This window comes from Mycteria americana, chromosome 26 (genome assembly GCF_035582795.1).
Source record: "Mycteria americana isolate JAX WOST 10 ecotype Jacksonville Zoo and Gardens chromosome 26, USCA_MyAme_1.0, whole genome shotgun sequence".
In the NCBI taxonomy this organism is placed as follows: domain Eukaryota; kingdom Metazoa; phylum Chordata; class Aves; order Ciconiiformes; family Ciconiidae; genus Mycteria; species Mycteria americana.
Window position 1 is genome coordinate 592,017 of NC_134390.1, and position 20,111 is coordinate 612,127.

General features: G+C 63.5%; 2 protein-coding genes across 4 annotated transcripts; both read left to right on the forward strand.

Moving 5' to 3' along the window:
* The first annotated feature begins 876 nt into the window (after window positions 1–876).
* ESPL1 (extra spindle pole bodies like 1, separase) lies at window positions 877–16,997 on the forward strand. Of its 3 annotated transcripts, XM_075525571.1 has the most exons (31): window positions 877–962; window positions 1,746–1,839; window positions 1,966–3,042; window positions 3,255–3,359; window positions 3,558–3,675; window positions 3,910–4,046; window positions 4,282–4,475; window positions 4,630–4,872; window positions 5,089–5,233; window positions 5,447–5,591; window positions 5,688–5,827; window positions 5,934–6,068; window positions 6,157–6,276; window positions 6,437–6,608; window positions 6,815–6,943; window positions 7,059–7,215; window positions 7,540–7,649; window positions 8,021–9,150; window positions 9,229–9,589; window positions 9,727–9,888; window positions 14,345–14,558; window positions 14,692–14,876; window positions 14,983–15,110; window positions 15,184–15,306; window positions 15,402–15,557; window positions 15,634–15,804; window positions 15,891–15,995; window positions 16,103–16,218; window positions 16,302–16,385; window positions 16,483–16,647; window positions 16,765–16,996. In XM_075525571.1, exons 2-31 carry the CDS (start codon window positions 1,795–1,797, stop codon window positions 16,964–16,966), a joined length of 6,474 nt encoding a protein of 2,157 aa, XP_075381686.1. In that variant the 5' UTR covers window positions 877–962; window positions 1,746–1,794; the 3' UTR covers window positions 16,967–16,996. The 3 variants fall into 3 exon arrangements, with proteins under 3 accessions (XP_075381686.1, XP_075381685.1, XP_075381684.1); XM_075525570.1 differs by having other exon boundaries at window positions 5,447–5,827; window positions 16,106–16,218; window positions 16,765–16,997; XM_075525569.1 differs by having other exon boundaries at window positions 5,447–5,827.
* A 528-nt stretch (window positions 16,998–17,525) lies between these two features.
* PFDN5 (prefoldin subunit 5) lies at window positions 17,526–19,890 on the forward strand. The gene is made up of 6 exons (XM_075525592.1): window positions 17,526–17,657; window positions 18,597–18,699; window positions 19,031–19,062; window positions 19,248–19,322; window positions 19,447–19,552; window positions 19,641–19,890. Exons 1-6 carry the CDS (start codon window positions 17,586–17,588, stop codon window positions 19,718–19,720), a joined length of 468 nt encoding a protein of 155 aa, XP_075381707.1. The 5' UTR covers window positions 17,526–17,585; the 3' UTR covers window positions 19,721–19,890.
* Window positions 19,891–20,111: the final 221 nt, after the last annotated feature.

The following is a 20,111-nucleotide window of genomic DNA, read 5'->3' on the forward strand; positions in this document are numbered from 1 at the left end:
TGCACGCTGACACCATTGCACAAGGGGTCCTTGCACAATCACCACCATTGCACGGGGGTCCTTGCACGCTGACACCGTCGCACAGGGGTCCTTGCACAATCACCACCATTGCATGGGGGTCCTTGCACACTGACACCATTGCACGGCAGTCCTTGCACAATCGCCACCATTGCACGGGGGTCCTTGCACGCTGACACCATTGCACGAGGATCTCTGCACAATCACCACCATTGCACAGGGGTCCTTGCACGCTGACACCGTCGCACAGGGGTCCTTGCACAATCACCACCATTGCACGGGGGTCCTTGCATGCTGACACCATTGCACGGCAGTCCTTGCACAATCGCCACCATTGCACGGGGGTCCTTGCACGCTGACACCATTGCACGAGGATCTCTGCACAATCACCACCATTGCACAGGGGTCCTTGCACGCTGACACCGTTGCACGAGGATCTCTGCACAATCACCACCATTGCACGGGGGTCCTTGCACGCTGACACCATTGCACGAGGGTCTCTGCACAATTGCCACCATTGCACGGGGGTCCTTGCACGCTGACACCATTGCACGGGGGTCCTTGCACACTGACACCATTGCACGAGGACCTTTGCACGATCGCCACCTTTGCACGAGGGTCCTTGCACGCTGGCACCGTCGCACGGGGGTCCCCGCCCGCCAGCCCAGTGCTCTGCCCCCCCATCGCACAGCGGTCTCCACACACCGGCCCCACCTTGCACGAGGGTCCCTGCACGATCGCCACCATCCCACGGGGGTCCCCGCACGGCCGCCCCGCCGCACCAGGCGCCGTGCGCATGCGCCCCTCCGAGGCGGGGACTACAACTCCCGGCGTGCCCCGCGCGGGCGGCCCGGTGGAGCCGCTCGCTGATTGGCTGCGGAGCATATTTGAACGGGGCGCGCGGCGGGGCCTGCACCCAACGGCGGGAACGGCGGCGGAGCAGCGTGAGTGAGGGGCTGCGGGCACGGGGGGCCGAGCAGTGGGGCGGAGGGGACTGACAGGCCCCGGGGAGCGGGACTGGGGGGGTTCCAGGCCGCGGGGGGGCTGTGAGCGTCTGGGGAGTGGGGCTGGGGGGTGCTGCGGGCACGGGGGGCCCGTCAATGGGCCCTGGGGGGGGGGCTGAGGAGTGGGGCTGGGGCGGGAGGGTCCTGCAGGCCCCGGGGAGGGGGACTAAGGGGGCTGTGTGCCCTAGGGAGGCTAAGGAGTGGGGCCGGGGGGGAGGCTGTGTGCTCTAGGGGGGCTGAGGAGTGGGGCTGGGGCGGGCTGTGTGCCCTAGGGAGGCTAAGGAGTGGGGCTGGGGGGGGGGAGGGTTGTGCAGGCCCTGGGGAGGGGGGCTAAGGGGGCTGTGTGCCCTAGGGAGGCTAATGAGTGGGGCCGGGGGGGGGCTGTGTGCCCTAGGGGGGGCTGAGGAGTGGGGATGGGGCGGGAGGGTCCTGCAGGCCCCGGGGAGAGGAACTAAGGGGGCTGTATGCCCTAGGGGGGGCGAGGACTGGGGTTGAGGGGGGCTGTGAACCCCCCAGGGGGCCAGGGAGTGGGACTGGGGGGGCTGTGTGCTCTAGGGGGGCTGGGGAGTGGGGCTGGGGGCTCCCAGGGGGCTGGAGAAGGGGGGGGTGCTGCAAGCACTGGTGGGGCTGCGAGGGGGGGGGGCTCTGAGGCCGGAGGGGAGGCTGGGAGCTGTGGGGGTCCCACACCTTTCCCTGCCTGCCCCAGCCCGCCTGGGTCTCCAGCCTGGTGTCACCTGTGAAGCACCTCGAAGGAGCTGATTTTGCTGCCCAGATGGAGAGCTGGGAGGACACAGACAAGCTGCTCGCCGAGCTAAGGGTGAGCCGGGGTCTGGGGGGCTCCGCTGCCGGCACTGCGGGGGACAACCCTCCCCTGGAGGGCCCTGGGCTGGGTGCGGGGGGTCTGACACCCTCCCGTCCCCAGGAATGCCTCTTCTGCTTCCAGGGAGATGCCTCCGGCACCAGCCAGGCCTCCCGGCTGCGGAAGAGCCAGGTCTGCGACAGAGTCCTGCGGATTTGTGTCGAGCGGATGGCCGAGCCCGGAGACTGCCCAGCGCTTGCCACCAGCCTCGTGACCGTGGCCGAGGAGGCGTGCCAGGGCTACCTGACTGCCGTGCCGCAGCCTGCTCCCCTCTACCTGGAGAAGATCCTCTACCACCTGCTGAGGAACGTGGCCGGCTGGGGGAGCGGCGATGCCTGCTGGAGGGTGGCCAACCTCCTCCGTGCCCGGCTGCTGAGCTACCGCCCCGGGCAGGCACCCTCCAAGGACTTCACAGCCATCGCCCACAGCAGCTTCAGCGTGCTCTGGAGAGGGGCGGACGCCCTGGCCGAGCCCGACCGGCCCCAGGAGGAGGGTAGAGCCGTCCTCTCGGTCCGTCTGCGAGCCCTGCGCTTCCTCCTGCTGCTGGAGGAGGATGGGGCGGCCTTGCTGCCGCTGCAACCCCCCTTCTTCACCTCCCGGACGGCGCAGCAGGCAGCTGCTGCTGCTGCTTTGTACGAAGCCCAGCGGGCGCCGTCCTCGGCTTTCCTCGGCCAACAGCTCAAGGACTCCTTGCTTGCAGCTCTGCAAAAGGAGGCGACGGAGCCACCCACCCTCCAGCAATCCCTCTGCTTCTTCGAGCTCACTCTGGAGCAGTGCCGGCATCTCTGCAGGGGCGGCCGGTACAGAGAGGCTGAGGAGGCAGTAAAGGACGCAAGGAGCTTCCTGGGGGCTACCGGCAGCTCTGCAAAATCTTTTAGTGACCCCCTGTCCCTCCTGGAGGCCGGGATCCAGCTGAGCCGGGTGCTGGCCAAGAGCGCTTGGCCTGCGGGGCCGCCCTTATCCCAGGCTGCGGCAGCTCTTGGCACGGTGGCCTCGGAGCGGTTCCTGAGGGTGCTGGCTGAGAGCTGCCAGTTCATTGTCTCCTCCCTCAGCGAGTACGTGAAGAGGAGCAAGCAGCAGCCCTTTGGCCGGGAGGACGTGCTGGGCCTCTGTGCCTTCACCGAGGGCCACTACCATGTCCTCCAGCAGCTGCTGGAGAGGGTAAGGCTGGGGCTGGGAGTGGGGCAGCCACATAGCATGATCGATCAGAGCCTCTGTGAGCAGCTGGAGGGTTCGTAACCCTGCTCCAGGCTTGATGTTCCCCTTAATGCATCAGCGGAGCGTCCCTCTCTGGCGTCCCTGTCCTGAGCAGCAGTGCCCGGTGCTGCCCGGGCCTCACAAATGCCGCTTTTCTCCTTCCCTCCCCTCTGCAGTTTCCCCCTGATGCTGTCAAACAGAAGCTCGTGGTGAAGCAGCTGCTCTACTGCAGCCTCCAGCTCTTTGCCAGCGTGGCCTATGACGCCTTCCAGTGCTCCCAGGTACTGGCGGTGGAGGGGATGGTCCCCAGCACTGGGCAAGACCCTCGAGATGCTGGGTGGCTTCTCCTTTTGGAGGCGGCGTGTTGGTGGGTTTGGAAGGGGCTGCTCAAGCTGCCCTGGGGCGGGTTCTGGGGGGGCTGTGGGGTCCCCAGCGGCCTTTTGCCGGCCACCCTCTCCCTCTCCCCCAACCCGTTGCAGATGGCGGGCTGGCCGGGTCTGGAGCAGCTGACGGCGGGCTGCAGGAGGAGCGTGGCGTGGATGCTGGAGGCACTGGAGGGGCTGGGGAGCGAGCGAGCAAAGTACCTCGACATCACTGGTCAGTGCCACGGCAGCACCGGGGTGGTGGGTGCGACCAAACCCGGCTCCTTGGGCCGAACTCGGTCGCAGAGCTCCACGTCTGTGTACCCGGGGAGCAACGAGGGGGTTCTGTGCCACGCAAAGTACGTGGCTGGTGGGGCCGGGGTGGAGGGTGACTGTCCCTGGCTGGACAAGGAGGAGGAGTCGTTCTCTCTCCATCGTGTCTTTAATAGCTGGGTTTTACTTGCGGCAGTGTCGTGCACGTTCAAGCTGGCCTACATCTTCTACAACCAGAACCTTTACGAGGAGGCCAGCTTTATCTGCGAGCTCTTCTGCAAGAAGCCGCAGGCAGCAGATGCCTACGCGTGTCCAGAGATACCCCCGGAGAGGGTAAGTGCTTGTCTGATGATTCTGGCAGAAACGGGGCTGAACTGAATGGTCTGATCCCAGTGCTGGGGAGCAGAGGAGAGGATGGGACCAGCTTTTGGTCCTGGAATAACCCCAATTCCCTGCTCCGAGGTCTTCCCTTCTCCCCGGTGGAGAAGGGGCCGTGGTACAGGACAGGGGAGGCAGGGAGTTTGCTCCCACAGGGCGCTGAAGCCCGTTCTCTGTGCTCTCCCCGCAGCTGCACAAATGCTTCAGGCTGCAGGTGGAAAGCTGCCGCAAGCTGGGGCGGCTGGAGAGAGCCCTGGTGTGCGTGGTGCAGTGGCTGGCTGCGCTGCGGGGCCGGATCGGGGAGCTGCTGGCAGAGCCCGTCTCCCTCTGGGTCAGAGTCAAAATGGATGCTGCAAAACAGGGAGCTGAGGAGTTACGGTTACGGTAAGACCGGGAAGGCTGTGTGGTGTGTGTGGGGTGCATGTCTGGAGTGCTGGGGTTCCCAAGGCGGTAAATTGAGGAAGTTTCTCCCTGCGAGACGTGCCCGGCTCCAGTGTGCTCTGCGCAGAGCCCCCCCTCCAGCTCCCCTTTCCCCCAGGACCCTGAAGGAAGGCTTGGAGGGGCACAGCCTGGACATGGAGACCTTGGTGACCGTCCTCTTTGCGGAGCTGAAGGCCTACAAGACCATCCGAGCCGACACGGGGCAGGAACGCTACAACGTCCTCTGCGACCTGCTGGAGATCTGCTCGGAGGAGAGCGGCCGCCTGCACGAGCGAGCTATCGGCTTGACAGAGCTGGCCCAGGTCTTGTGCTACCACAGCTACGCCCAGCAGACGGACTGGTGGGTGGACGCCGGCATGCCAGGATCACCTCCCTGTGTCCCTGAAAGTCCCCAAGGAGCATTTGAGGGTCCTCGGGGAGTTTTAAGGATCTGGAGTGTTATTGCTCTGGTTGTTGGCTCTGTTTGGGGTCCTGGGGTGTATCTGTCCCTCCCTGTAAAATGCTCCACGGGTTTTGGGGGGGGGCAGAGGCTGTTTCTAATCCGTCTCTCTGGCAGCTCCTCCCTGGACTCGGTCCGTGAAGCCTTGCGGCTGCTGGATTTGGTGCCCAGGAGTGCCCAGAACCGGGACCGGCTCCTTGATGACCAGGCACAGGCTCTGCTCTGGCTCTACATCTGCACCCTGGAGTCCAAGCTGGAGAAGGTGGGTGGGGGCAGCGGAGGGGGGCTGTGGGATGCCGAAACGGGTCCCGATCTGGAAACACCATGGGGCTCCGTGCATGTGTCAGGTATGCTCCTCAGCCTTGCTGGCAATGCTGAGCTCTGCACTGGGGCCACCAAAAGCCACCCAGACCCTGCGGAAAACCCCGTGGTGTCTCTTTGACGTGCATCAGTGCTGCTTTCTGCCCCGCTGCAGAGCATAGAGAGGGACCAGAGAGCCAAAGCTCAGGGGCTGAAGAACCTGGATGACTTTGAGCCCAACGACCTCAACTACGAAGGCAGGCTGCTGGAGGACAGGTTCCTGTACGACAGCATCTCCTTCAACCTAGCGACGGAGACCGGTGAGGACGCTTGCGGGTTCGGGCCCTTCGTGAAGAGGCTCTCCAGGAGCGCCTGGTTTCGGGTCAGGGTGTCTCAGACCTGTTGTGTGCCCTCAGCTCTGTCCAAAAGCCTGGACGATGCCTTCACCTTGTGGAAGCAGCTCGTGGCAATGCCGGGTGTCCCGGCCGTGCGCAGCCCTGAGCAGACTGTTGCCTCCCTGCACCTCCTGGCAGCTCTCTACAAGCTGATGGCCAAGGTAACGCTGCTGGGGAGGTGGCCCGTGGGACGGCAGCCTCCCCAGGCACGCAGAGTCCCTCGGGGGTGGTCTCTGAGTGTAACCGTGGGGGTTTTCCTGCCCCCAGCCCTTCCAAGCCATGGAGAGCTACCTCCTGGTCAGAGATCTATGCAGTGTGCTCGGGGACAGCCTGGGCATGGCCGGTGCCCTGTGCCAGGTCACCAAGCTGCTCTTCCAGCTGGAGTGCCCCAGCTATGCCCAGGTAAGTCTGGCAGGGAGGGGAGGGGCTGCGGGGCGAGCTCGGCCGATCCCCGAGCCTGCAGCCCTCATGCCCGTGCGTTGGTTTTCAGCTTTTCCTGGAGGAGACGGAGTCCTGCCTGCAGAAAGCCGACAGCAGCCACGATTCCTACCTGCTGCTGCAGCAAACCTGCCTCCTGCTCCGCAGCCAGCTGTGCTGCGTCAACCACCAGGTATAGCTCCTAAAATGCCTTTTTTGCCTCGGAAGTAGCGTCAGAGGGCAAGAGGAGCCTTGCAGCAGCTCTGTCTGGCTATCTCAATACCTCTCGCTAGGAACCTTGGGCATGGACGCACCCTGGACCATGAACGGTGACTCTTTTTCTCCCTCTGCAGATTGAAAAGGGTCTTGGCCTGTTGCTGGGGGTGCTTCAGAACCCGGCTATGCAAAAAATCACAAAGGTCTGGTACCTGCTGCGAGCCCACGTCCTTCAGCTGGTGGCCGTCTACCTGAGCCTCCCCCGTGCCTGCCTCTTGCCGGAGCTCCAGCAGTGGATCTTTGTGCAAGGTGAGTTGCCGGGGCATGTTTAAAACCCTCCCGGTGAGCACCAGGCTGACGGGTGTCATGGGCAAAGCTCTGTGCAAACATTTGACCTCTGGGTTTCTCCAAACCATCCCGTTTGGGGTGAGGAGAGGGAATTTGGGGGAGTCGCTCTGCGCTGGGGCTGGGCAGGGTCTTGGTTGGTGCTGACACCCACAACCGCCCTCGTGCAGGATGGAAGACGCCCGAGACGGCTCTCGCCGAAGCCCACAAGCTCTTCCGCAGCATCATCCTCCTGCTGATGGGCAGCGACGTGCTGGGCTGTCAGACAGCAGCGTCCGACGTCCAGTTCGTGGATTACGGTGAGCCGGTTGCTCGCGTGGACCGAAACCCAACTGCTCCTCTGGAAAGAGTCGGGCTCCTCGCCTGCCGCTCTGGGAGGAGCAGCTCCGGTCACCTTCCTGTCCTCCCTCGCAGGGGACAACCTGCTGCTGAAGTGGCAAGTGCTGGCTGACATGCTGGCCTGCTCGGAGCAGCTCGTGGCTCTCCTCAGCAGGTTGGAGGTGGTGTGTAAAGCCAAAGCCTTCTGCTTGGAGGCCGTCAAGCTGGCCATGAAACTGCAAGCCAGCCGGTGGTGAGTTGACCGTGGAGGGGAGGACAAGCCTGGCCCTGAGCTTGGGGGATGCTCGGTTAGGGATGAGCTGCCACGGGGGACACAGGGGACACTGGTGTCTGTGTCCCTTGGTGGGGGCCTGGCCCTGGTGGGAGGGTTTGGCACCTTCTCAGCTTGCTCTGGAGCAAGCAGCTGCTCTGGGGTGTGTTATCCCAATAGCGCAGCTTGCCAGGTCGGATGTGAGCTTGTTCCTCGCTGCCCGCCTTGCCTTCCTCCCGCACCGCCCTGGGGATGGAGCGACGGCTGTTGTGGGGGGCTCTGAGGGCTGGTTTTCCCCCCCCCCAGGTGTACTTCCTTCCTGGTGCTGAAGGCCCAGCTGGAGCTGCAGCAGAGCGAGCTGGAGCTGAGCCACTTCGACCTCCAGCAGGCTCTCTTCCTCCTGGAGTCTGATGCCGGTGAGTCCCTGCTCTGGGCTCAGAGGAGGGGAATGGGGGGGGGGGGGGGGGGGCTGAGGTGAGCCCCAAGCCCAGGCAGTGCCAGGGATGACCCCTCTTGTGCCTGCTTTTGGGCTGGGGTGAACAATCTGCCTTGCGCAGATGCTGCTGGAGCAGCCGATCCCTGTCACCCAGGAGGGCGCGGAGGTGCGGGGTGACTCTGAGCCATCTTTTGGCTCATCGGGCAACTCCTCCAGCTGACGAAGGTGTAGTTGGGGAAAGCAGAAGCGATGGGTCCGGCTTCCCGCACCCCTTCTCAGGCTGGCTGCAGTGGGACCTGGGGGAGGGCTGTGCAGGGAGGATGCCGAAACAACCCTCCCCTCTGCCCGCAGAGTTGAAAGACAGCAAGAAGCAGAAAGGCCAGACGAAGATCCTGCCCAGGAAGGGCAAACGTGAGGGCAAGAAGCCACGGGACCCTGTCTCTGAGCTCCCCGGGGAAGAGGAGGGTTTCCTGAAGGGCCCTGCCCTGGAGTTTGTGGCCCCGGTGAGCGGGCTGGAGAAGGTGGATGCTCTCACTGCCTCACCGGAGCTGAAGCCTGAGAAGAGGAAGAGGCTGGCCTTCCTCACCCACCCGGCAGCCTGCACATGCTGCCTCTGCTCCGACCTGGCCCTCTCGGCGCTCTGCCTGCGCTGGCTCCTCTCCTGCGCCCAGGGCGAGCTGGCAGCGGGCAGTGCGGCCGAGGGGCTGGGTCTGATCCGTGCCGTGCTGCTACGCTGCACCGCTGTGGCCACCCGCTTTGCCCCTGTGCTGCGAGACAAGCTGTGGGGCGGCTCCGTTGGCCGGGACCTGCCTGCGCTGGAGCTGCTGAATGATCTGGTGGCCACTGGCTATGCCACGTTAGCCCTTCAGAGCCTGGCCAGCTCCCAGCCGGTGGAAGAGCTGCAGGAGGAGCTGGAGACAGGGTTGACTTTCATAGCATCCTGCAGACCCCACTTGCCCAGCCTGGAGTTCTCCAGGGCCAGCCTTCTGCTCGCCAAAGCCATGGCCACCGTTTACCGCCTGCCCTGCAAGCGTGGCAACTCCCTGGATGGAGTCTTCACTGGCTCTTGGACCAGTCAGCTGCCCACGCCGACTCCGGCGGAGCCCGAAGTGGCAGCCGTGCCCCAGACCTTCAAGACGGACAAGGCTCAACCCCAAAGGCGCAAAAACAAGACGGCGTTGGCCCCTGCTGTGCCCAAGCCCAGAGTGAAGAAGAGCCAGAGAGCGAAGCCCCTGGCTGTGGCGAACACCAATGATGTCTTCGCTTTGGGTGACTCGGACAGCGAGGTGCCCCCCATCGTCATCCGGCCGGTGACGGTGCCCTGCACCCCGCACCAGAAAGCCTGTCCCCCCGCTAAGACACACGTAGCCCCCGGCACCAGGACTCCCTTCACCATCTTCAGCGAATCCTCCCCACCGGCTGGCAAGTCCCGGCTCCTGCGCGCACCCAGAGTCTTGGGGAGAGTCAAGACTCGCCTGAAGGTGAGCGGGGAGGCAGGCGGGGGGCAGCCCCGCACGCCTGGTACCAGCCCCGACACCCCCCTGTTCCCTCCACTTTAGGTGACATTCAGCGATGACAGCGATGTGGAGGATCCCAAAGTGGGGCTGACCCCCACAGCTACCTGCAAGACATCCAGCACCCGGAAAGCTCTGCCCCCCAAATCCACGGGGTCCCAGGCGAGCTTGCTGGGGTTCGGCGGCCAGAGCAGCGGTGCCCGGCCCCAGAGAGGGCGGCCGGGCACCCGCCGAGCCGGGGCTGCGAAGGAGAACAGGGAGCGGGTGACCCGCAGGGCTCCCAGCAAGAGAGCAGAGGAGGAGCAGGAGCTTCTGAGGGCCATTGAGGAAGAGGAGATGATGGAGAAAGAGCTTGAGATCAGCTTCGAGGTCTTGCGGGCCTCCGAGGAAGAAGAGGGAGCCCCAGGTGAGCTGGGCTACCCCAGGGATGGGGGGGGGGGGTGGGGGGGTGTTGCCTTCATGCACCCCTAAGCAGTGGCATCGGGCTGTGTCGGCAGTGCTGCCACCAGTCCCAGGGACTGGGCACCTCTGTCCTCTTCACAGGCAGGAGACGGCTGCCTCGGCGCAGGCAGGAGGGCGCAGGTGGGAAGCAGGAGGTCCTGCAGCAAGAGGCCGGTGAGGACGTCCTGGCAGCGCAGTGGCCGGGCAGCGGGGACCACCCGCACCCGGAGGGGACCCTCTCCTCCACCCAGCCCACGGCTGGCGGTGAGCACCCAGCACGGTGTGGGTGGGTGGGGAGGTTCTGGTGCTGGGGAGCTGTGGGGGGAGGAAAGCTAAAGCCGAGCCTGTCGGTGAAGTCGGTGGCACCCTGTGCAAAAACATATTTAAAATGGGTAAAAACCACTCTATGGGCAGAGGGCAAAACAGCTGAGGAGGAAGGGCTGCTCCCTGGTGCTGGGGGAAGGAGTTTTAATTTTTGTCTGTGTTTCACCAGAATCAGAGAATGGTTTGGGTTGGAAGGGACCTTTAAAGCTCATCCAGTCCAACCGCCCTGCCATGAGCAGGGACAGCTTCAACCAGAGCAGGTTGCTCCGAGCCCCGTCCAGCTTGGCCTTGAATGTGTCCAGGGATGGGGCATCCACCTCCTCTCTGGGCAACCCGGGCCAGTGTCTCACCACCCTCAGCGTAAAACCTTTCTTCCTGATATCTAGCCTGAATCTCCCCTCTTTTAGTTTAAAACCGTTACCCCTTGTCCTGTCGCTGCAGGCCCTACTAAAAAGTCCGTCCCTGTCTTTTCTCTAGCCCCCTTCGTATATTGAAAGGCCGCAATAAGGTCTCCCTGGAGTCTTCTCTTCTCCGGGCTGAACAACCCCCGCTCTCTCGGCCTGTCCTCGTAGGAGAGGTGCTCCAGCCCTCGGATCATCTTCGTAGTCTCTTCTGGACCCGCTCCAACAGGTCCACGCCCTTCTTACATTGGGGGCCCACGAGCTGGACGCAGTGCTCCAGGGGGGCTTCACCAGAACGTGGCAGAGGGGGCAGGATCTCCTCCCTTGACCTGCTGGCCACGCTGCTTTGGATGCAGCCCAGGAGATGGTTGGCTTTTTGGGCTGCAAGCACCCATTGCCAGCTCATGTCCAGCTTTTCATCCACCAGTACCCCCGAGTCGTTCTCCGCAGGGCTGCTCTCGATCCCTTCATCCCCCAGCCTGTAGTTGTGCTTGGGATTGCCCCAACCCATGGGCAGGACCTTGCACTTGGCCTTGTTGAACCTCGTGAGGTCCACATGGGCCCACTACTCGAGCTTGTCCAGGTCCCTCTGGATGGCATCCCGTCCCTCTGGTGTGTCAACCGCACCACGCAGCTCGGTGTCGTCGGCAAACTTGCTGAGGGTGCGCTTGATCCTGCTATGTCATTGATGGAGATATTAAACCGTACTGGTCCCAGTACAGACCCCTGAGGGACACCACTTGTCACTGATCTCCATTTGGACGTTGAGCCATTGACCACTACTCTCTGGATGCGACCATCCAACCGATTCCTCATCCACTGAACAGTCCATCCATCAAATCCGTATCTCTCTGATTTAGAGAGAAGGATGTCGTGGGGGACCGTCTCAAAGGCCTTACAGAAGTCCAGATAGACGACATCCGTAGCTCTTCCCTTTCCACTGCTGTAGTCACTCCGTCGTAGAAGGCCATTACGTTGGTCAGGCAGGGCTTGCCCTTGGTGAAGCCGTGCTGGCTGTCTCGAATCCCCTCCCTGTCCTCCACGTGCCTTAGCATAGCTTCTAGAAGGATCCGTTCCATGATCTTCCCAGGCACGGAGGTGAGGCTGACAGGTCGGTAGTTCCCAGGGTCCTCCTTTCTACCCTGTTTAAAAACGGGTGCAGTGTTTCCTTTTTTCCAGTCACCAGGGACTTCACCTGACTGCCGTGACTTTTCAAATGTCATGGAGAGCGGCTTGGCAACTACATCAGCCAATTCCCTCAGGACTCAGGGATGCATCTCGTCAGGTCCCATAGACTTAGGTATATTCAGGTTCCTCAGGTGGTCGCGAACCTGAGCTCTTACAGTGGGAGGGATTTTGTTCCCCCAGTCCCCGCCTTGCGGTCCATCCACTCGAGAGGTGTGGGAAGTGAAGAGTGAGGCAAAGGAGTTGAGAACCTCGGCCTTCTCCTTGTCCGTTGTCACCAGTTTGCCAGCTGTGTTCATCGGGGGGGTACGCTTTGCTTGACCTTCCTTTTCTGGCTGACATACCTGTAGAATTATTATTATTATCCTTTGTGTCCCGTGCCAAGTTCAGCTCCAGCCGTGCCTTCGTCTTCCTGACCCCATCCCTACCCAACCGGGCAGTGTCCCTGTACTCTTCCCAGGATACCTGTCCCTGCTTCCACCGCCTGTGCCTTTCCTTCTTGCCCTTTAGTTTGCCCAGCAGGTCTCGACTCAGCCATGCTGGTCTCTTGCCCTCCTTTCCTGATCTTACACCTGGGGATCGAGAGCTCTTGCGCTGTCTATTACCTGGCTTAAGAAGTTACCTTCCATGCCCTCCAGGTAAGGCTCCGGGATTGCCTACAGCTCGCCGTGCTACTTTTCCAGCAGATGTCGGGGCGGCTGAAGTCCCCCAGCAGGACGAGAGCCTGCGAGCGTGAAGCCTCCTGTAGCTGGAGGAAGAAGGCTTCGTCAGTAGGCTGCCCTTGATCGTGCGGCCTGTAGTAGACACCGACCTCAAGGTTCCCTTTGTTGCCTCGGTCTCTGATTCTTACCCAGAAACTTTCAACCTGCTCGTGGCTGTTCTTCAGAGACAGCTCTTCACGCTCCATCCATTTCTTGATGTAGAGGGCAACCCCTCCACCCCTCCTTCCTCGCCTGTCCCTTCTGAACAGCCGGTAGCCGTCAATAGCCGCACTCCAGTCATGGGATTCGTCCCACCAAGTTTCAGTAATGGCAACTCGGTCGTGGCTTTCTAGCAGCACGGTGGCTTCCAGCTCCTCCTGTTTGTTGCCCGTGCTGCGTGCGTTGGTGTAGGGCTGTCGGCCGTGTCCCCTTCTTAGAGGAACACCTTCATTCCTTTGAGGTATTTCCCTGGTGTTTCCCTCTTGGCTCCTATTACCTCAGGAGCCCCTGGCTCATCTCCGTAAGACGCCAAGCGTGCTGCAGCGTACCCAGCACGTCTCAGAGCAACAGGCTGAGGGCCCTTGCTAGCACCCCCTCCCTCTAACCTTGGCGTGTCGTCCCACAGCTTGTCACAGACAAGCCCGATATTATCCCGCTCCCCCCTCGAGTCTAGTTTAAAGCTCTGTCAATGAGCCCCGCTAGCTCGTGAGCAAAGACCCTCTTCCCCCTTTGAGAAAGGTGAATCCCATCCGATTCCAGCAGGCCTGGTGCCACGTAGACCATCCCATTATTGAAAACTCCAAAACTGTGGCGGTGACACCAGCCACGGAGCCGTGTATTAATAGACAGGGTCCGTCTGATTGTTCCAGTATCGCTGCCTGTAACTGGAAGGGGAGAGGAAAAAATAACCCGTGCTCCGCATTCCCTCGCCAACCGTCCCAAGGCCCTGAAGTCTCTTTTGATTGCCCTTGGACTACACATCGCGGCTTCATTGCCACCCACGTGGAAGAGCAGTACTGGGTAACGGTCCGAGGGCCGTACCAGGCTAGGAAGTTTCCTAGTGATGTCCTTAACCCAGGCCCTGGGCAGCAGACTGCCCGAAGAGGAGAGTCCGTCCGGCATATCGGACCCTCTGCTCCGCTCAGAAGGGAGTCACCTACAACCATAACCCGTCTTTTCTTCTTTGTGGAGGTTATCGTGATACGGGGGTGGGCCTTTCTGATAGCGGCAACACCTCTGGTGTAGATGGACCATCATCCATTGAGTGGCCTTCCACATCCAGAGCCTCATACCTGTTGTACAGAGGCACCTGGGAAGGCGAGGTGGGCAAGGAGGGGGTTCAGCTGCCCCCCGTGTGGACTTCCCTCCGTTCACTCCTTTCCTTTAAGCTACCGCCTGGTAGGAGGAGGATACAAGATCCCCTTGATCTTGATTTTTTTTTTTTTTTTTTTTTTCCTGGTGGCTGTTCCTGTTTCCGTCTCGGGGACCATGGTTCCACCAGCCTATCTCTTTCTCAAACTCCCTGATGCTCCTTAACCTTTCTACTTCCTCCGGTAGCTCTGCCACCAGGCTGAGGAGATGGTACGCTTGGTCACACCTCGCGCAGCTTTCTCCGCGCTGCCGTCCCTTACCAGTGAAAGGCTCTGCAGCCTGAGGCCTGAATGGCTGCGTGTTTTTTGTGGGAGCTCTGTCTGGGTGGCCACCTCCATTCTGGTGAGGGTAGAGGATGTGGCTTTCTGCCAGGTGGATGCGACCCAAATCTATTTTAATTGGTAACAAGTTAATTTTCCCCAAATTGTGTTTGTTCTGGCTTGGCTGGTAACTGGTGAGCAACCTCCTTGTCTTTATCTTGACCCATGGAGGTTTGGTTTTTTTTTTTTGTCCTATTTCCTCACAGTTTCTTGTGGAGGGAGAGTGGGTGAGCGGCTGGGTGGGCGTCAGGCTGCTGGTCAAGGGTAACATGGGGCTACTCCAGCACATGGGATGCTGGTCTTAGACTGGTGGCCGTGCTGGGGATGCCATGTCTATCTCCTCTTACTGCTCCACGTCCCCTCGCCGCGGCTCGGTGGCTGATCCTGCCCCGGGCTTTTGCTGCTTTGTCCCTTCCAGATGTCTCCTCGCTGGACATGGTCCTCAAGCTCCTGAAAGACGCTTACAACTGCATCAGCCACTGCCCTCCCGGTGCGCTCTACAGCCAGATCTGCCAGCTCCTGGCTCTGGCCACGGGGAACCAGGACCCCCTCTCCACTGCGTACCTGCTCTCTGAGTCAGTCTCGGTCACCGCTCGCCATCAGCTGCTCAGCGTCATCCACAGGAAGATTCAGTGAGTCCCTCAGTCTCCCCTCCCTTCATCCCCAGAGCATCACAGAGAAGGGGCTCATCCAACACCACCAGAGCCCCAGCAAACGTGGTTTTGGGGTGGTTATTCCCCCCCCCAACTGCCCTTCCCTCCGCAGCAAAGAGAAGAAGTCAGCGGGGGACGTGGCCGAGCAGCTCCGTGGGCTCTCCTTGCAAGACGGGAGTGCTGCCCAGCGCAGCCACCGCCTCTCGGAGCTCGAGAGGCTCTTCACGTTCAGCCCCGCAGGGCTGGGGTCTGAGGCGCGGGACAGCTTCCAGGCGCAGCTTCAGGAAATCCCCAGCGGTAAGGGCTGACGTGAGCGCAGGGACCTGAGCTCATCGCCCAGGAGGGTGCTGAGTGAGGGATGGTGCCCTTGGGACTGTCCTTAAGGTCCGGGTGTGACTTTCAGGAGTGACCGTGTGCGTGTTGACCCTCGCCAGCACCCAGCTTGGCTCCGTAGGGGACACGCTGCTGCTGGCACGGCTGGAGAAGGGCACCGCTCCCGTGAACATCCGCATCCCCACCGCGCTCGGCAAGGTGAGGGCAGGGAGGGGAGAGGGGCGGCCCAGCCATGTTCGGGGCTCGGATCACGGCTCCCTTCCTCCTCCAGGCCCCGCTGCACTCTGTGCTGAACGACTTCGACGCCATCCTGAAGGAGCAGAAGGAAGCCAACAACTGCACGGACAAGCAAGACTGGTGGCTGCGCCGCTCTGAGCTGGACCGCAGGATGAAGGTGGGGGAAAACCACCCTGCGCCCCGGCGTGGGGCCTATTTTGGAGAGGGTTGGGGGGGTCTGGACCCCCCCAGTGACTCTCTGACGTCTTGCAGAGCCTCATCGAGACCCTGGAGACGCAGGTGCTGGGCTGCTGGAGGGGTGCCCTGATCCCCACCGGCCCCGAGCCCGGCCTGGCGGAGGAAGCCGCCCGCTTGCACCCCCAGCTCTGCCAGTGCGGCTGGAGGGACTCGGATCCCGCCCTGCTCAAGGTGCCCAGGCTGGGGCAGGATTTTGGGGAGCCGAGCCCCTGCTTTGCCGACGCTCACCCCTTCCTCCTCCCCGCAGACGGTGCTGAACGCCGCTCCCCTCCTTGCCCCCCACGATGTGCAAGCCGTGGCCTTCAGCCTCTGCTCGGCGCAGCCCCACAAGGCTCAGCTCCTCTTGCAGGAGGCGGTGGAGAAGCGGAGAGCCTGCGCCAAGCAGCCCAGCGGCTCCCTCGTCCTGGTTCTGGATAAGGTGAGACCCCTGCTCCTGCTTCAGCTCCTCCCGGCTCTGCTGCCCTCCCGCTCACACCTTCCTCCTCCTCCTCCTCTTCCTCCCAGCACCTGCAGAAGCTGCCCTGGGAGAGCATGGCGTGCCTGAAGGCTGTGCCCGTAACCAGGCTCCCTTCCCTGCGCTTCCTGCTCAGCTACTCCCTGGCACAGAAGGTGAGAGGATGGGGGGGACCCCATGTACCCCAGCCCCAGGGTTTGGGGACACCCCCCCCCAAACCCTGCGCTGGGCTGGGTCCCAGTTGTCTCCCTCCCCCCTCCAGCAGCGGGCAGGGTCTGTGCTGAGCCGTGGCGTGAACCCCAGCAGCACCTTCTACGTTCTCAACCCGCACAGCAACCTCCTGGGCACTGAGGAGCGATTTCGGGGCTGGTTTGAGAGGTGGGTGGAGATCTTGGGGGGGGCTGTGGAGTTGGGGGGGGGTGGTCTGTGCCCCCCACCCCTTCTCACCACCTCTCCCGCAGCGAACCCGGCTGGAGCGGGGTGACGGGAGCCGTTCCGAGCCCGGCGCAGATGCAGGCAGCCCTCGTGGAGCACGACCTCTACATGTGAGCATCACCCGAGGGGGCTGCTTGGGGGGACGCCCCGGGGGGCAGGGGTACGAGGGCAGCCGGGGCTCACCTGGGGGGGGGCTTCTCCCCATAGCTATGCGGGGCACGGAGCAGGCGCCCGCTTGCTGGACGGACAGACCATCGCCCGGCTGGATTGCCGCGCCGTCACCCTGCTCTTCGGCTGCAGCAGCGCCGCGCTCGCCGTCCGTGGCAGCCTGGAGGGTTCCGGCATCGTCCTCAAGTACATCATGGCCGGCTGGTGAGTTACTGGGGGGGGGGGGGGTGTCTCTCCAAGGGGGGGCAGAGGCTTTGCAGGGGCAGCGCTGGGGGTTTTTTTTGGGGTGGGAGCGGGGCGTAACGCTTTCCTCCCTTCCAGCCCCCTGGTCCTGGGGAACCTGTGGGATGTGACGGACCGGGACATCGACCGCTACGCCCAGGCGCTGCTGCAGGGCTGGCTGAGGGGGGGCTCGGGCGCCCCGCTCCTGGCCTACGTCGCCCAGGCGCGCCAAGCCCCCAAACTCAAGTACCTCATCGGGGCGGCCCCCGTTGTCTACGGGCTGCCCGTCTGCCTTCAGTGAAGGCTTGGGGGGGGGGGGGGTGTCCCTGTCCCCGTGGGGTGACAGTGGGGACTCACGGGGGGGGGGGGGTCTGTGTCTATAATTTTTAATTTATTTTAACAGAAGTGGTTTTCTATACGTGTTCTGTGCCAATAAAGCTGCTGCCTTTGCACCTCCCCCCCCCCCCCATGTCCTTCCTGGCCCCCCACCTTGCTCCCCGTTTGTCCTCTGTCCCCAAGGCTGGGTGCCTCGGGCTCCTGCCCTCCTCCTCTGCTGCTGGAGCTGACCCAGAGCCCCCCTCCCTTGCTCTGCCCCCCCTCCCTTGGTTTTTGGGGTTGGGGGGACCCCAGGGGTCCTGGGAAGGTGTGGGGGGGCTGCTCCCTCAGGGCTCCGTCCCTGTGGCGGTGCTGGGCTTTAGCCTCTGCCCCTGGGAGGGTCACCTTGGATGCCCCTTCCACGGGGGGGGGCTTTTTCTTTGGCGGGGGGGGTTATTGGGGTCCTGCAACAGGGCTGCTCCCCCCGACTTTTGGGGCGGGGGGGGGCGGCTGCCCCCTCCCGGAGCGCCGCCGGCCGCCAGGGGGCGCGGTCCGGCGGAGCAGCGAGAGGCGCGGGCGACGCCAGAGCGTCGCGGCGGCCCAAGATGGCGCAGACGGTGAACGTGGGGGAGCTGACGCTGCCGCAGCTGGAGCTGCTCAAGGGGCAGCTCGACCAGGTGGGGCCGGGCCGGGGGGGCTGTGTGGGGCCGGGTCTGCCCGCCTGGGGCTGTGTGGGGCCGGGCTGGGCTGGCGGGGATGTGGGGGTTGATTTATGGGGCCTGGCTGGGCTGGGAGGGGATGTGTGGGGCCTGACAGGGCGGGGGGGGGGGGGAATGAACCGGACCAGACTGGGCTGGGGGGGGGGAGATGTGTGGGGCCAGACTGGGGAGGGGGTGTACTGGACTGGACTGGGGTGGAGGGACTGGGGCAGGGGATGCATGAGACCAGAGTGGGCTGTGGAGGCTGGGGGGGATGAACTGGACCAGACTGGGCTGGTGGTGGGAGCGGTGAACTGGACCAGACTGGGCTGTGGAGGCTGGAGGGGATGTGTGGGGCCAGACTGGGCTGGGAGGACTGGGGGGGATGTACTGGGCCAGACTGGGCTGGGGGGGATATGTGGGGCCAGACTGGGTTAGGGGAACTGGGGGGATGTACTGGGCAAGATTGGGCTGGGTGGGATGTACTGGGCCAGACTGGGCTGAGGGGACTGGGGGTGATGTACTGGACCAGACTGGGCTGGGGGGGATATGTGGGGCCAGACTGAGCTGGGGAGAGTGGGGGGGATATGTGGGGCCAGACTGGGCAGGGGGGGGATGTACTGGGCCAGACTGGGCCCTGGAGAACTGGGATAGGAACTGGGCAGCCAAGGTGGGAGGGTAACAAGGCTGGAGCTGACGGGGCACGGTGCCCCAGCCCCATGTCACCATGTCACCGTGGGTGACACTGGCTCGGGGCCGCCCCTGGGCGTGGGGCTGTGCCCCCCCCCTGCGCCCCACCTCCCCTGCGCTGTCTCTCGGGGCTCCAGCGCTTGCTCTTTGGGGCCTTCCCCGGCTCCCTCCTGCCCCCCCCAGCCCCGGGGCCCCCCTCCCTGCTGACGGGGCCGTGCTCCCTGCCAGGAGGTGGAGTTCCTCTCGTCCTCCATCGCCCAGCTCAAGGTGGTGCAGACCAAGTACGTGGAAGCCAAGGACTGTCTCAACGTGCTCACCAAGAGCAATGAAGGCGAGTGCCATCCCCCCCCCATCCTGGCTGAGCCTGAGGGGGCCGCGCCAAGCCCCCAGAGGCCGGTACCCTCCTCCTTGGCCTTGCCGGCCCTGGCTGCTCCCCAAAAGCGCTGCTTCCTCCCCGGGGGTGACGCACACCAAACCCTGCTCTGAGCAAACCCCTCGCGGTCCCCACGTCGGCTTTTTTTGGGCTAAGCTCTGGCACCTCGTGCCCGGCTGGGGGGGGGGGGGGGCACAGGGGGCTGCTGGAGGGGCCCCAGATGTTCCAACGCCCTGCCCAGATGTTGAGCTGCGGCCCCTCACCCCCCTCTCCTTCCTTTTTTTCACAGGGAAGGACCTGCTGGTGCCGCTCACCAGCTCCGTATCCTTTCCTACCCCCCGCAGCCCCCCCAAATTTGCTCCTCTTGGGGCTGTTTGTGCCAAACCGGCCCCACCAGCGTCACGCGGTGGTGCCGGTACCCGGCACGCCGGGGCTCTGTCCCCCGCTGTCCTCCCAGGGCCACGCACCCCTCCCCGTTCCCCGCTTTCCCTGACACCCCCTCCCAGATGTACGTCCCCGGGAAGCTCTCGGATGTCGAACGCGTCCTGATCGACGTCGGAACCGGCTACTACGTGGAGAAGGTGAGGGGTGCGCCTGGGGGACGCTGTTGCCTTTTGGGGGGTGGCTTGGTCCCCCTGGGGCACTGCTCCCCATGTTTGTGCCGCAGAGACCCCCCCCTTACCCCCCCTTTCTCGCTTCCCTCAGACAGCAGACGACGCCCGAGACTTTTTCAAGCGGAAAATCGACTTCCTGACCAAGCAGATGGAGAAGATCCAGCCGGCGCTGCAGGAGAAACACGCGATGAAGCAGGGTAAGCGCCCGGCTCCCTCCCCGCTCCTGGGGGAGCCCCCCCCCGCAGCCCCCCCCTTCACTCCCCAGCCCCCCTTCTCTCCCTGCAGCCGTGGTGGAAATGATGAGCCAGAAGATCCAGCAGCTCACGGCCCTGGGAGCCGCGCAGGGTGCGACCACCAAGGCGTAGCCTTCGGCCTCGCGGGCCGCCCTCCTCGCCCTTGCCGCTGGGACGGGAGCGGAGGCCGGAGGGAGCTGTGGGGTGCGGCGCAGCCCCCCCCAATCCCGGCAGCTCTTCCCCCCCCCCCCCAGTGCCCAGCAGCACCCCACTGCCGCAGCGCGGAATAAATGAGAGACTTCTTGAAGCGGGGTGCTCTTGGGGAGCGGGGGGGCTCTGCGGCCACGTGATTTGGGGCAGCCTTCCCCCGGGAACCGCGCCGCTCCCTCCGTCTCCAACCCTGCGAGGACTCAGCTGCCTCCCCCCCAAAATCCCCCTGGGGCTTTTTACACCCCCTCCTTCTTCTCTAAGACAAAATAATCCACGTTCCCCCAAACAGAACAACTTTATTCTACGGCCGAGG